Here is an 11,513-nt window from a genome sequence, read left to right on the forward strand (position 1 = left end):
AAAAAATTTGTAGCCTTCTTTTCTGGCTCTCCTCTTATAAGCCCAATCGCAGCCTTTACCTTTACCGAGGAGAGCAATATTCCATCCAATATATTTACTTTAGTCAATGTGTTTGTATATGTATTTCAGCGTCTCTCAATTGCCTCAATGTCACTTTTCTTCAGGTTAAAGAAATCATTAATCCTTTTATTTGTCCTTTTCTCACAGCCCAAACACTGACAAAAAACAAAAAAAAAAACCTACAATCTCCTACATCTGAATCTTTTCAATTACATCAGCAGAGATTGATATCTATATTGATATCCACATTTATCCTTCACAATTTTTTTTTCCTAGTTATCAGCAAGGAAATAGTAAAAAAAAAAAAAAACCGTTGCCCAGTAGACCTCACTGCAGACCCTGCTTCATTTCCAGCAGAGGACAGCCACTCCAAAACAGCTCACTTCCCTAGCATGACAGGCATTAGGCATTTTAAAAAAAAAACTTTTATCCCTGTCACTAGGCAGCTCACCGGCAGTCTCAGACCTTGTCAATCCTTTTTTCCTTTCGATCCAAGATCCAAGATGGCCGCGGTCGCGGTGCACCGAGCAACCGCCTGCAAAACCCTACCTTCGGGAAACTTTTCTTCTGGCGTTTTACGCCGCAGAACTTTGACCGTGCCAAAGAGGAGGGGAAAGGGAGCCTCTTCAGCCTCACGGCGTCCCGAATTAGCCTCCTCTGGCAATATCGGAGAATTGCTGAGACGGATTCAGCCTTCCACACCTCGCCTCTCAGAAATAAAAACGGCACCTCTATCTCCCGACTCTCACTCAAAACATCTCTCCGACTCAATTAAAAAGGTAAACTTTAATTTATTATACCATCTAGAATGTAAAATCTTGTTTTTTGTAGTTTTTTTTGAAAATTAAGCCTGTTTGTACGGAGCTTTGTCTTCACCCAACCGTCATCATTCGCGTCCAAGCCACGCCCCCAAAAATTAAAAAAAAAAAAAAAAAATATGTATTATTGACTGGAAGGGAGGGGGGAGGGGATGGGAAACTATTATATTCAATATGTATTATATAATTTAAAATTCTTATATATTAATCTGTATTTTATACTTTGCTTCAAAAAGAAAAAAAATGTTTCACTGATATTTATTATGAGTTTATCAAGTGTGTATATCCAAGTTTTAATTAAGCTTATGTAATCCACTTGCTGTAACATAAGAAAATGAATAAAGATTTATAAAACAAAAAAATTATATTTCTGTAGGTGTGGCATTGGGGTTTAGAGATACAACCTCAGCTTCCTGAGCTTGTGGGTTCAAACCCCATTCTGTTCCTTGTGATCCTGGGCAAGTCACAAGGTTTAGCCTGCATGCATTTTATCGGCAGATTATCAAAATGGCTTATCGTGGTCTTTAACGAGCTTTCTAGGAGTCTCCGACACTGCCATGCAAATGGGCTCTTGAATATTGAAACGAGCACTCCGGTGGATTCGTAAACATCGCCGAGCCATTCTGCAAGAGTGGCGTCGGCCTTTGGTGACAAATCAGCAACTGGTCCAGCAGCGGGAGAGATGCCTACTTTCTCTCATTGCAAACAACACCCTCCCAGTAGCAGGAGAGATGCCCACTCTCTCCTGCCACCAACCAACACCACCCCAAACCCCCTCGGCAGCGGGAGAAATACCCAGTCTCTTCCACCACCAACCAACACACACCCCAAACCCCCTCAGCTGCAGGAGAGATATCCACGCTCTCCCCCCGCAAAGCAACTGCCCCCATGCTTCCAACAACCCCTGCCCTCTCCCCCTTGGTTGATCGCTGGAATAATCTTCCACAACAGGTAATTGAGGCCAGCAGCGTGCCAGATTTTAAGAAAAGATGGGATTGGCATGTGGGATCTCTTCATGGAGGTAGTTAGGGAGTGGGTCATTAGTGGGCAGACTAGATGGGCCATGGCCGTTTTCTGCCATCATTTTCTATGTTTCTACTTTAGATGGCTGGCCAAAGGGATGCCTACTCTTTCCAGCCAGCTGGCCCTCCTTTTCAGAATGATGGGCCTTCCTCTCCCCGGTGCACCAGGAAGGAGCCTAAGGCTCTGATTGGCTCAGGTTGTTTAAGATGAGGAAACTTCTTGTAGTGGGTAATACTATAAGAACATAAGAATTGCCGCTCCTGGGTCAGACCAGTGGTCCATTGTGCCCAACAGTCCGCTCACGCGGCGACCCTTAGGTCAAAGACCATTGCCCTAACTGAGACTAGCCTTACCTGCATACGTTCCGGTTCAGCAAGAACTTGTCTAACTTTGTCTTGAATCCCTGGAGGGTGTTTTCCCCTATAACAGCCTCCAGAAGAGCATTCCAGTTTTCTACCATTCTCTGAGTGAAGAAGAACTTCCTTACATTTGTACGGAATCTATCCCCTTTTAACTTTAGAGAGTGCCTTCTCGTTCTCCCTACCTTGGAGAGGGTGAAAAACCTGTCTTTATCTACTAAGTCTATTCCCTTCAGTATTTTGAATGTTTTGATCATGTCCCCTCTCAGTCTCCTTTTTCCAAGGGAGAAGAGGCCCAGTTTCTCCAATCTCTCACTTTATGGCAACTCTTCCAGCCCCTTAACCATTTTAGTTGCTCTTCTCTTGACCCTTTTGAGAATTACCGTGTCCTTCTTCATGTATGGCGACCAGTGATGGACGCAGTATTCCAGGTGGGGGTGTACCATGGCCTGGTACAGCGGCATGATAACCTCCAATCTGTTTGTGATCCCCTTCTTAATCATTCCTAGCATTCTGTTTGCCCTTTACGCAGCTGCCACACATTGCACAGATGGCTTCATTGACTTGGCAACCAGTACTCCCAAGTCTCTTTCCTGGGGGGGACTCTACGAGTACCGCACCAGACATCCTGTATTCGTGTATAAGATTTTTGTTACCGACATGCATCACCTTACACTTATCTATGTTAAACCTCATTTGCCATGTCGTGGCCCATTTCTCGAGAGTGTTTATGTCATGTTGCAGTCTTCGCAATCCTTCTGCGTCTTCACTACTCTGAATAGCTTCGTATCGTCTGCAAATTTAATCACCTCGCTCGTCGTACCAATTTCCAGGTCATTTATAAATATGTTGGAGAGCATGGGTCCAAGCACTGATCCCTGGAGCACTCCACTCGTGACGCTTTTCCAGTCCAAGTATTGTCCGTTTACCCCCACTCTCTGTTTCCTATCCGCCAACCAGTTTTTAATCCACGTGAGTATTTCACCCTCGATTCCATGGCTTGCAATTTTTCGAAGTAATCGTTCATGCGGGACCTTGTCGAATGCCTTCTGAAAATCCAGATATACAGTGTCGACCGGCTCGCCCTTGTCTATATGCCTGTTTACTCCCTCGAAAAAGTGCAGCAAGTTCGTCAACAAGATCTTCCCTTGCTGAAGCCGTGCTGGCTGGTCCTCATCAGATTGTGTCCATCAAGGTAATCAATGATGCGGTCCTTTATCAGTGACCACCCCTTCACCCGCTGACCCCCCCCATGCACCCGGCGATTTCCCTAAAGGGGAGACTACCCCGAACTCCCCCACAAACCTTGTAAACAGAAGGTCCGGCCGGAGGGTGGCATACACCCTTCAGCCAGTAGGCCCACCAGTAGAAAATGGCAGGCCTTCCCTTTCCCAATGCATTCTGGGATGCACCAGGGAGGAGTCTAAGGCTCTGATTGGCTCAGATGTCTAAGGCCCCTCCTATAGGAATCTTAGATGTTCCTAGAGCATTCTGGGATGCACTGGAAGGGGCATAAGACACTGATTGGCTGCAAGAACTCGAGGTGGCCATTCAGGGAGGGGCTTAGTTCAGGGCAGGATTGCAGAAAACTTTCTACTGCCCGATACACTACTGGACCAACAGGGATTCAAAAAGGGAGGCAGGAGGGAGGTAAAAAAAATTGGCAGAGTCAGCCGGGACAGGGGACGGGAGGGATCCCTCCTGTCCTGTCCACCACTGAACCACCAGGTCTCACAGCAGGCCCGACAGATTCGGGAGGGGGGAGGCAGGATCTGAATATGTTTATTAAAATTTGCTGTACACTTCCCCCTCCCCATTCGTGGTTTCGGTAATCGCGATTTCACATATTCGCAATTTTGGGGGAGGGGGAAAAAAAAGAAACAAAAAACACATCATTAAGTCTTTCCCCCGGCATCCCAGCCTTACCTGGTGGTCTAGCAGGCTTTCGGGGCAGGAGCGATCTTTCTACGCTCCTGCCCCGTGCAGATCGCCATTAGGAAATAGCTGTAGGGAGTTCCCGTCGTAGTCTCGAGAGACTACGGGAACTCACAGCAGCCATTTCCTAATGGCGATCTGCACGGGGCAGGAGCGTAGGAAGATCGCTCCTGCCCTGAAAGCCCGCTAGACCACCAGGTAAGGCCGGGAAGGTGGGAGGGAGGCGGGGGTGGGTCAGAGCCGGATAATCGTTGTTTTTCACCGTTCGCGGTCCGGCTCTGCCCCTGTCCCCCACGAATCCGGAGGGAGAAGTGTACTGCCAAATCTTTAACATTTTTAGTCCATTATGTGGCCCAAAAATCTTGGCTAAATTATTATTTTATTTATCCATTCCACTAAACTCTATTACCAGATACTTTCTTTACTCTGTAGATAATTATGATTATGATGTGGTTAACTGCATTTCCATTACTTACTTTTGAAGGACAGAAAACATGATGTTCTTTAAAAACTGATATCAAATTTCCATGCAGGAAATCATGTCTAGTTGCTGATTGTTTATTGCTTTTCTTGGTATTGTTAGTGCTTTCTGTTATCTAATGCCAGGACACTTGTAGTTACAAAACTGCTGATATAACGGGTATCTTCTCTTACATTTGCACATTCCACCCTATTGGAAGTACACCAGGAGGACCATCCACATTTTGTTTTTTTTGTGTTTTTTTTAAATTGTGCTTCCTAGTCTTACACATCAAATTATATTCATTAGTTTCCAGTTATTTAGACCTGTACTCACAATGCAGTGTGCAATCCAAGCCATTGTTAGGATACAACATAACTGCTGACATTTCAGAGTCCAGTATCTACTTGAATATTTTATGTTTCCACAACAGATCAGTGGCCTGCAATTGGAAGGCTGCAGCTTTGACGGAAATAGACTTTCAGAAAACCAGCATGACTCTCCCAGTGTGTCATCTGTGCTTCCCTGTTACATGGCCTGGATTCCACAGGTACTAAATTATTAAAGGTCTAATATTTTGAAACACCATAGTTGTTTATTTTACATGTTAACGCTATACAAGCATACACTCATTATGTGCTGATTCTTTATATAAAGAAGGTAATTCCATTGTAATTTCACAGTTCTACACACTTTATACTTATAAATGAGGACTGGAATTTATTTGCATAAGAATATTATTAGAAGTGAACACTTTATCTATTTAATAACTCAGACATGATTAGAAAGACCACATTCAGATATGTAACATAATGAGAATAGTGAAGCAAACAATGTCTGTTCCAAAGATCACAAAAAACAAGTGATGGTATATATTAATATTGTGGAACAGACAGATAGAGAATAATTTTATAAGATGGCACCTAGGCGCCTGTTTGTTTATATTAAAATACTAGCACAACCATGGGATAGGCAGACTGAAGCAGGACTAGGCACTGCAATTTTGGTACACTTTGATGCTGGGCTTTAGGGCACCCAGACTGCAGAATCTAAAAGTCCTGCTCAGGCTACTTCTAGTGGTTTGGATACTGAGCACTTTGTACTGAATCACACTTTCACCATAGCAATTTACTCTACCAGCATCTGCCGTCTGCTCTGCAGCAAGGGCTGCTCTGGCTGCACTGCCCTGGTTTTTAACTGTTGGCACAGAAGGCCCGCTCTGCCTCCAGCACCAAGGATCAGCTCTGCCTGGATGCTTGACTGCCATCACTGATGCTCCTCCTCCGATGCTTTGCCCCATATCAGTGGTGAAGAAACACCAACCTGCCTTTAGCACTGAGAATCATGAAGGGTGAAATATTGGCCTAAATGTAGCAAAGTGCCAAGACCAGCCCACAGCCTTAGGAGAAGAGCCAGGCTTCCACATGTTTCGAGTTAGAAGGATGTCAACTTCACTGTTCTTCCATTTACTGCCACCTGCGCTAAGAGAAAGAAGTAGTGGAACACCAGGAATGGAAGCTCTTTTTCAGTGCTGGAGTAAGCGGTAGCCCAGATAAGGGTGCACTCTGAGCAGCTGGAGGCAGAAGAAAAACCAGGGCTTGCCAACCAGAGACTTTGAGTCAGGTGCAAGGTGAGGTAAGTGATGACTGTGGTCAGGGTGGCCGAGCTATTTTGGCCAATGCAGAACTCAGCCGCGCCCAAAAGTCATGGGTGCCCAAACAACGACGTCAAAAGTTATGGGCACCCAAATGATAGCTCTGAAATGGTGCCCCCTAGGCAGAGAAGTTAGTAGAACGTTTGTGCAGAATTGTTTGAAATGATAAAATAATTTATTAAGGGATGTTTATCTTATACTAAATCATGGCTTTCAGAGGCTTCACTATTTATTTTGAATCATATTGCTCACTCTTCCTAAGATTTTATTCATCAGCCAAGATTAAGTAAGCATGTGTATATGTAGTTTTGCTTTTTAAAGTTGTCCACATTTAGCACCGGTGCTTCTAAATTTTTCAGAGCAAGATGAGGGCATTTTGTTATCTGTTGTAAGTTGGTTGCTTTTTTAAATTTTATTGTCTATCAGATGGTTTGACCAGTGACCCACTTAATCTGGCTACCTGTGCAGCATTGTTTCCATTGGTTTTTGAAAGGTTAGTTATTTCAGGAGACTTTAATTTGCACTTGGATAGTCTCACTGATAGAAGTGTGACTGCATTTATCAAGAGCATAGACTCATTTGGATTTGATCAGCAGGTCTCTGTCCATACCATGTACCTGAGTATACACTAACTAGCTTTTCCTGCATCAAGACCTATTAAATACAGGTGCCATGTCTTCAACATCTTTATAAACGATCTGGACATAGGTACGACAAGTGAGGTGATTAAATTTGTGGACGATACGAAATTGTTCAGAGTAGTGAAGACACAGGGAGATTGTGAAGATCTGCAACGTGACATAATCAGGCTCGAGGAATGGGCATCGACATGGCAGATGAGGTTCAATGTGGATAAGTGTAAAGTGATGCATGTCGGTAACAAAAATCTCATGCACGAATACAGGATGTCCGGGGCGGTACTTGGAGAGACCTCCCAGGAAAGAGACTCGGGAGTTCTGATTGACAAGTCAATGAAGCCATCCGTGCAATGTGCGGCGGCGGCAAAAAGGGTGAACAGAATGCTAGGAATGATAAAGAAGGGGATCACAAACAGATCGGAGAAGGTTATCATGCTGCTGTACCGGACCATGATGCGCCCTCACCTGGAGTACTGCGTCCAGCACTGGTCGCCGTACATGAAGAAGGACACAGTACTACTCAAAAGGGTCCAGAGAAGAGCGACTAAGATGGTTAAGGGGCTGGAGGAGTGCCATACAGCGAAAGATTAGAGAAACTCTGCCTCTTCTCCCTCGAACAGAGGAGATTGAGATGGGATATGATTGAAATATTCAAAGTACTAAAGGGAATAGTCTTAGTGGAAAAGGACAGGTTGTTCACTCTCTCCAAGGTAGGGAGAACGAGAGGGCACTCCCTAAAATTGAAAGCGGTTAGATTCCGTACAAATGTAAGGAAGTTCTTCTTCACCCAGAGAATGGTAGAAAACTGGAACGCTCTTCCGGAGTATGTCATAGAGGAAAACACCCTCCAGGGATTCAAGACCAAGTTCAACAAGTTCCTGATGAACCGGAATGTATGCAGGTAGGGCTAGTCTCTGGTCTTTGACCAGAGGGCCACCCCGTGAGCAGACTGCTGGGCACGATGGACCACTGGTCTGACCCAGCAGCGGCAATTCTTATGTTCTTATATTCTTATGTTCTTAGTAGTTGCATTACTAGTTCCGTGATCTGATCTTGTGTACACTTGCCTATAAATTATCATGAAATCAGAGGTTTATCCCCATCTCCAAAATGGAGCCCCTAGCAATAGTCTTGTATTACTACCACTAGGGTTCGTGTTTCCATATAAGGTCATGGCAGCCATTTATGATTATGAGGTTGGAGAGAGTGGAGTTCATTCCTGCCAGTAAGTTGACACGAGGAAGCCTTCTGGAGTTCATAGGGGGAGGCAGGAGGGGTAGTATGGAGGTGAGAGGAGGATCAGAGGTATTTGGGGAGCCAGAGAGGGGATTGGAGTTGCTTGGAGGGGCCTAGAGAAGGGATCAGAACATGTGCTTGGGGAGACAGGAGGAGAGATAAGCAGACTCCACTTACGCAGGTCCTAGCCACTATTCAGCCAGGTGTGACTAACATGAAGAAAGACCTGGCGAAGCTTGAAGAATGGTCTGAAATTTGTCACGACAGAAGAGCGGGACTTGGGTGTGATGTAGGTGATGATCGTAAGGTGGCCAAACAGATTGAAAAGGTGATGGCCAAAACTAGAAGGATGCTAGGTTTCATAGGGAGAGGTATGGCCAGTAAGAAAAAGGAGGTATTGATGCCTCTGTATGGTGAGACCTCATTTAGAATATTGTGTACAATTCCGGAGGCCACACCTTCAAAAAGATGTAAAAAGGTCCTGCACCGCTCCTTGATAGGCTGCCGCCAGTTCTCGCAGGATTTTTAGTTCTTGCGGCTCTTGCTGCAGCCTATCAAGGAGCAGTGCAGGGCCGGCTGAGAGCAGGAAAAGCTCGCTCCTGTGTGCCAGCCTGGGTGCACCGCTGGCTACTACCTTCACAATCAGTAGGAGGGATAAACCGCTAGTCCACCAGGGAACAGGTACATGAGGGAGGTTGGTAATTATTAGTGTCGGCCGGGGCAGGAAACGGGAGAGATCCCTCCTGGCCTGGCCTACCACTAGGTGGTTTCAGTTAAGGGTAAGGGTTATTCTGCTGGCTTGGGTTGGAGGGCAGAGGGGAGTACGGGACAATCAAGCCATTGTGACATCATTGATCAGGTTGGCTCTTTTTAGTGGGAAGAGGATACAGGGAAGGAAGGTGGGACAAGGTATACAGTAGAGCCTGGCAGGGAGGAGGGACAGTGTTCAGAGCCTGGCAGGGAAGAGGGCTTGGTTCAGAGCCTGGTAGGGAAGGGGGCTGGGTGCAGATCCTGGCAGGGCATGGCACTTGAATATTAAGCCTCCATCTTATATTTGAGTCAACCATTTTTCCTCCTTTTTGGGGGGAAAAATTGGAATCTCGACTTATATTCGGATCGACTTATATTCGAGTATATACAGTATTCTCTGATGCAGTATTATAATATCTGCTGTTTTTTATTCTTCTGATAATGTAGTGTGTCACCACTTCATCATAACATTAGCAACAACTTAACAATTGATCACTTAAAATAATAAAGTCCTGCATGTTTGTCAACAGAATTCCAATGGCCCCTATTCCCCAGAGGAATGCATATCCTTGCCAGTGTATACTAGTGCCGAGAGGGATCGTGTGGTGACAAACATTGACGTACCTTGCGGAGGCAACCAAGACCAGTGGATCCAATGTGGAGCTGCTATGTTTTTAAAAAATCAATAGTATGAACCCCCAGTAAGTATATTAGGGGGGAATTTAACAAAAGGCGCTACTGCGTTAGCGTGTGCTACACAACACATGATGTCCATAGGAATATAATGGATGTCTTTAGCATTTGGTGCATACTGATTGTTAGTGCTAATGCTATTAGTGCCCGTTGATGAATTCTCCCCTTTGGATAAATATTTTTTAAGCATTCAGAGTCTCTGCTGTAAAGCTAAAGTATAGAAAGAAAAAATCTGCTATTAATTGTAAACAAAAGATTAAGGACTCCTTTTACGAAGCCGCGTTAGCGGTTTAACGCGTGTAATAGCGCGCGCTAAACTGCCGACCACGATAGCCGCTACCGCCTCTTCTTGAGCAGGCGGTAGTTTTTCAGCTAGCGCAGGGATTAGCGCGTGATAAAAAGTCACGTGCAATAAAGCTGCTAACGTGGCTTCGTAAAAGGAGTCCTAAGGGGCCTTTTTACAAAGCTGCAGTAAACACTAATTCATGCTCACCGCAGAGAAAAAAATGGCAAACTGTGGGGTGCGCTAAGGCATCCTGTGATAATTTTGGAATGTGTGCGCACTAGCATGCTAAAAAATACAATTTATTTTGGCATGGTGGGGCAGAGAGTGGGCTACATTGCTGCACGCTACCTCATTAACATGTTCTTAGCATGTGAGCCCTTAGGCCAGATTCTAGAAATGGTGCTGTAAGTTAGATGGCGATAAGCACCCTACCATGCCATTAAAAACCGATTAAAAGCTCATTTAAAAAAAGGAGGCGCTGGGAGACGCCCTTGAAAGTAGGTATCAGAGTCATGTCTATGCAAAGTGCCTGAGTTCAAAGTAGGTGTAATTAGGGACGTGGCTTATATTAGTTAGCTATGATTCTCCGTTAAACCTAGGCACTGGTAATGTAGGTCTTTAAAACCATTTCTGAAGCTGTGATTCTGGTTTTTTTTATTGGGGGGGGGTTGTAATTATTTTTATTAGAAAGGGTACAACCGGATAACAGGAACAACAATAATATCAAAAGTGCAAATACAAAGAGGCAGTATATACACAAGAAAATACACTCTCCACATATAGGTACATGAATGGCATAGGTATAGCAGAGCATCAAAGAGAAACCTAAAGGGAAGCCAGCCCCACCCAGCAAGCGGAAACGAGGAAATACCTGGTACATACAGGCAGTAGAAGAACGTCACCCGAACCACCAGTAATACATAGAGGCCGAGGGCCCCAAATGCCCCCAGATGGAGAGGCTAGACAAAAAGGTCATCCCAGGTCATCCAGCCGACCCCTTACATTTTCAATAGTATGTAAAGAGGTTGTCTTTACTTTACGTACCATTGAAGCTGTGATTCTGTTCATGACGCCTATGTGTGATTGATACGTGAACAGCAACATTTGTGTAGCCACTGCCAGATGTGGGTGCTGTTTACAGAATCTGGCCCTTACTGCCTACATAATAGGTGGTGGTATGGGTTCACATTTTAATGGAAAAAATAGTACAGGACGATTAATTAAAAAAAAAAAAAATATATAGAAAATTTGGTCATTCTACTCCAGGAGTAAAAATGCAGGAAAGACCTGCATAAAGGGGTATTAAGGCCACGTTTTACCGCTCTTTAGTAAAAGGGCCCCTAAATTTGAAAACATTAAAACTAACAGAATATTTTAAATTGTCTTATGTTGTATAAGAATGCAAATTATACAGTTTATTAATGTTATTTTTAATTAATGTGTATTGGACCAAAGTCTTTATAAGTTAAACATAAAAACCAAATATGAGGTTTGTGTGTTATATCTATTTTCAGATTTGTAATTGTATTATTTTCTGCTCTTAATAATTTGTTATTCCAATGTAACATAATAAAAACGTAGTTCACCAATTTCTTGTGCTA

At 44.3% G+C, this 11,513-nt stretch overlaps 1 protein-coding gene across 3 annotated transcripts in view; it reads left to right on the forward strand.

Moving 5' to 3' along the window:
* Nucleotides 1–11,106, forward strand: part of DYNC2H1 (dynein cytoplasmic 2 heavy chain 1) — a 499,560-nt gene extending 488,454 nt beyond the window's left edge. For 2 of the 3 annotated variants that reach the window (XM_033947955.1, XM_033947954.1), the window contains 2 exons: nt 5,089–5,205; nt 9,464–9,622. In XM_033947955.1, the coding sequence (XP_033803846.1) occupies nt 5,089–5,205; nt 9,464–9,622 (276 nt within the window). Of the gene's footprint in view, nt 1–5,088; nt 5,206–9,463 lie in introns of all 3 variants that reach the window. The other variant, XM_033947953.1, reaches the window with a different exon arrangement.
* The last annotated feature ends 407 nt before the right edge of the window (nt 11,107–11,513 follow it).

This window comes from Geotrypetes seraphini, chromosome 6, assembly GCF_902459505.1.
Source record: "Geotrypetes seraphini chromosome 6, aGeoSer1.1, whole genome shotgun sequence".
Classification (NCBI taxonomy): domain Eukaryota; kingdom Metazoa; phylum Chordata; class Amphibia; order Gymnophiona; family Dermophiidae; genus Geotrypetes; species Geotrypetes seraphini.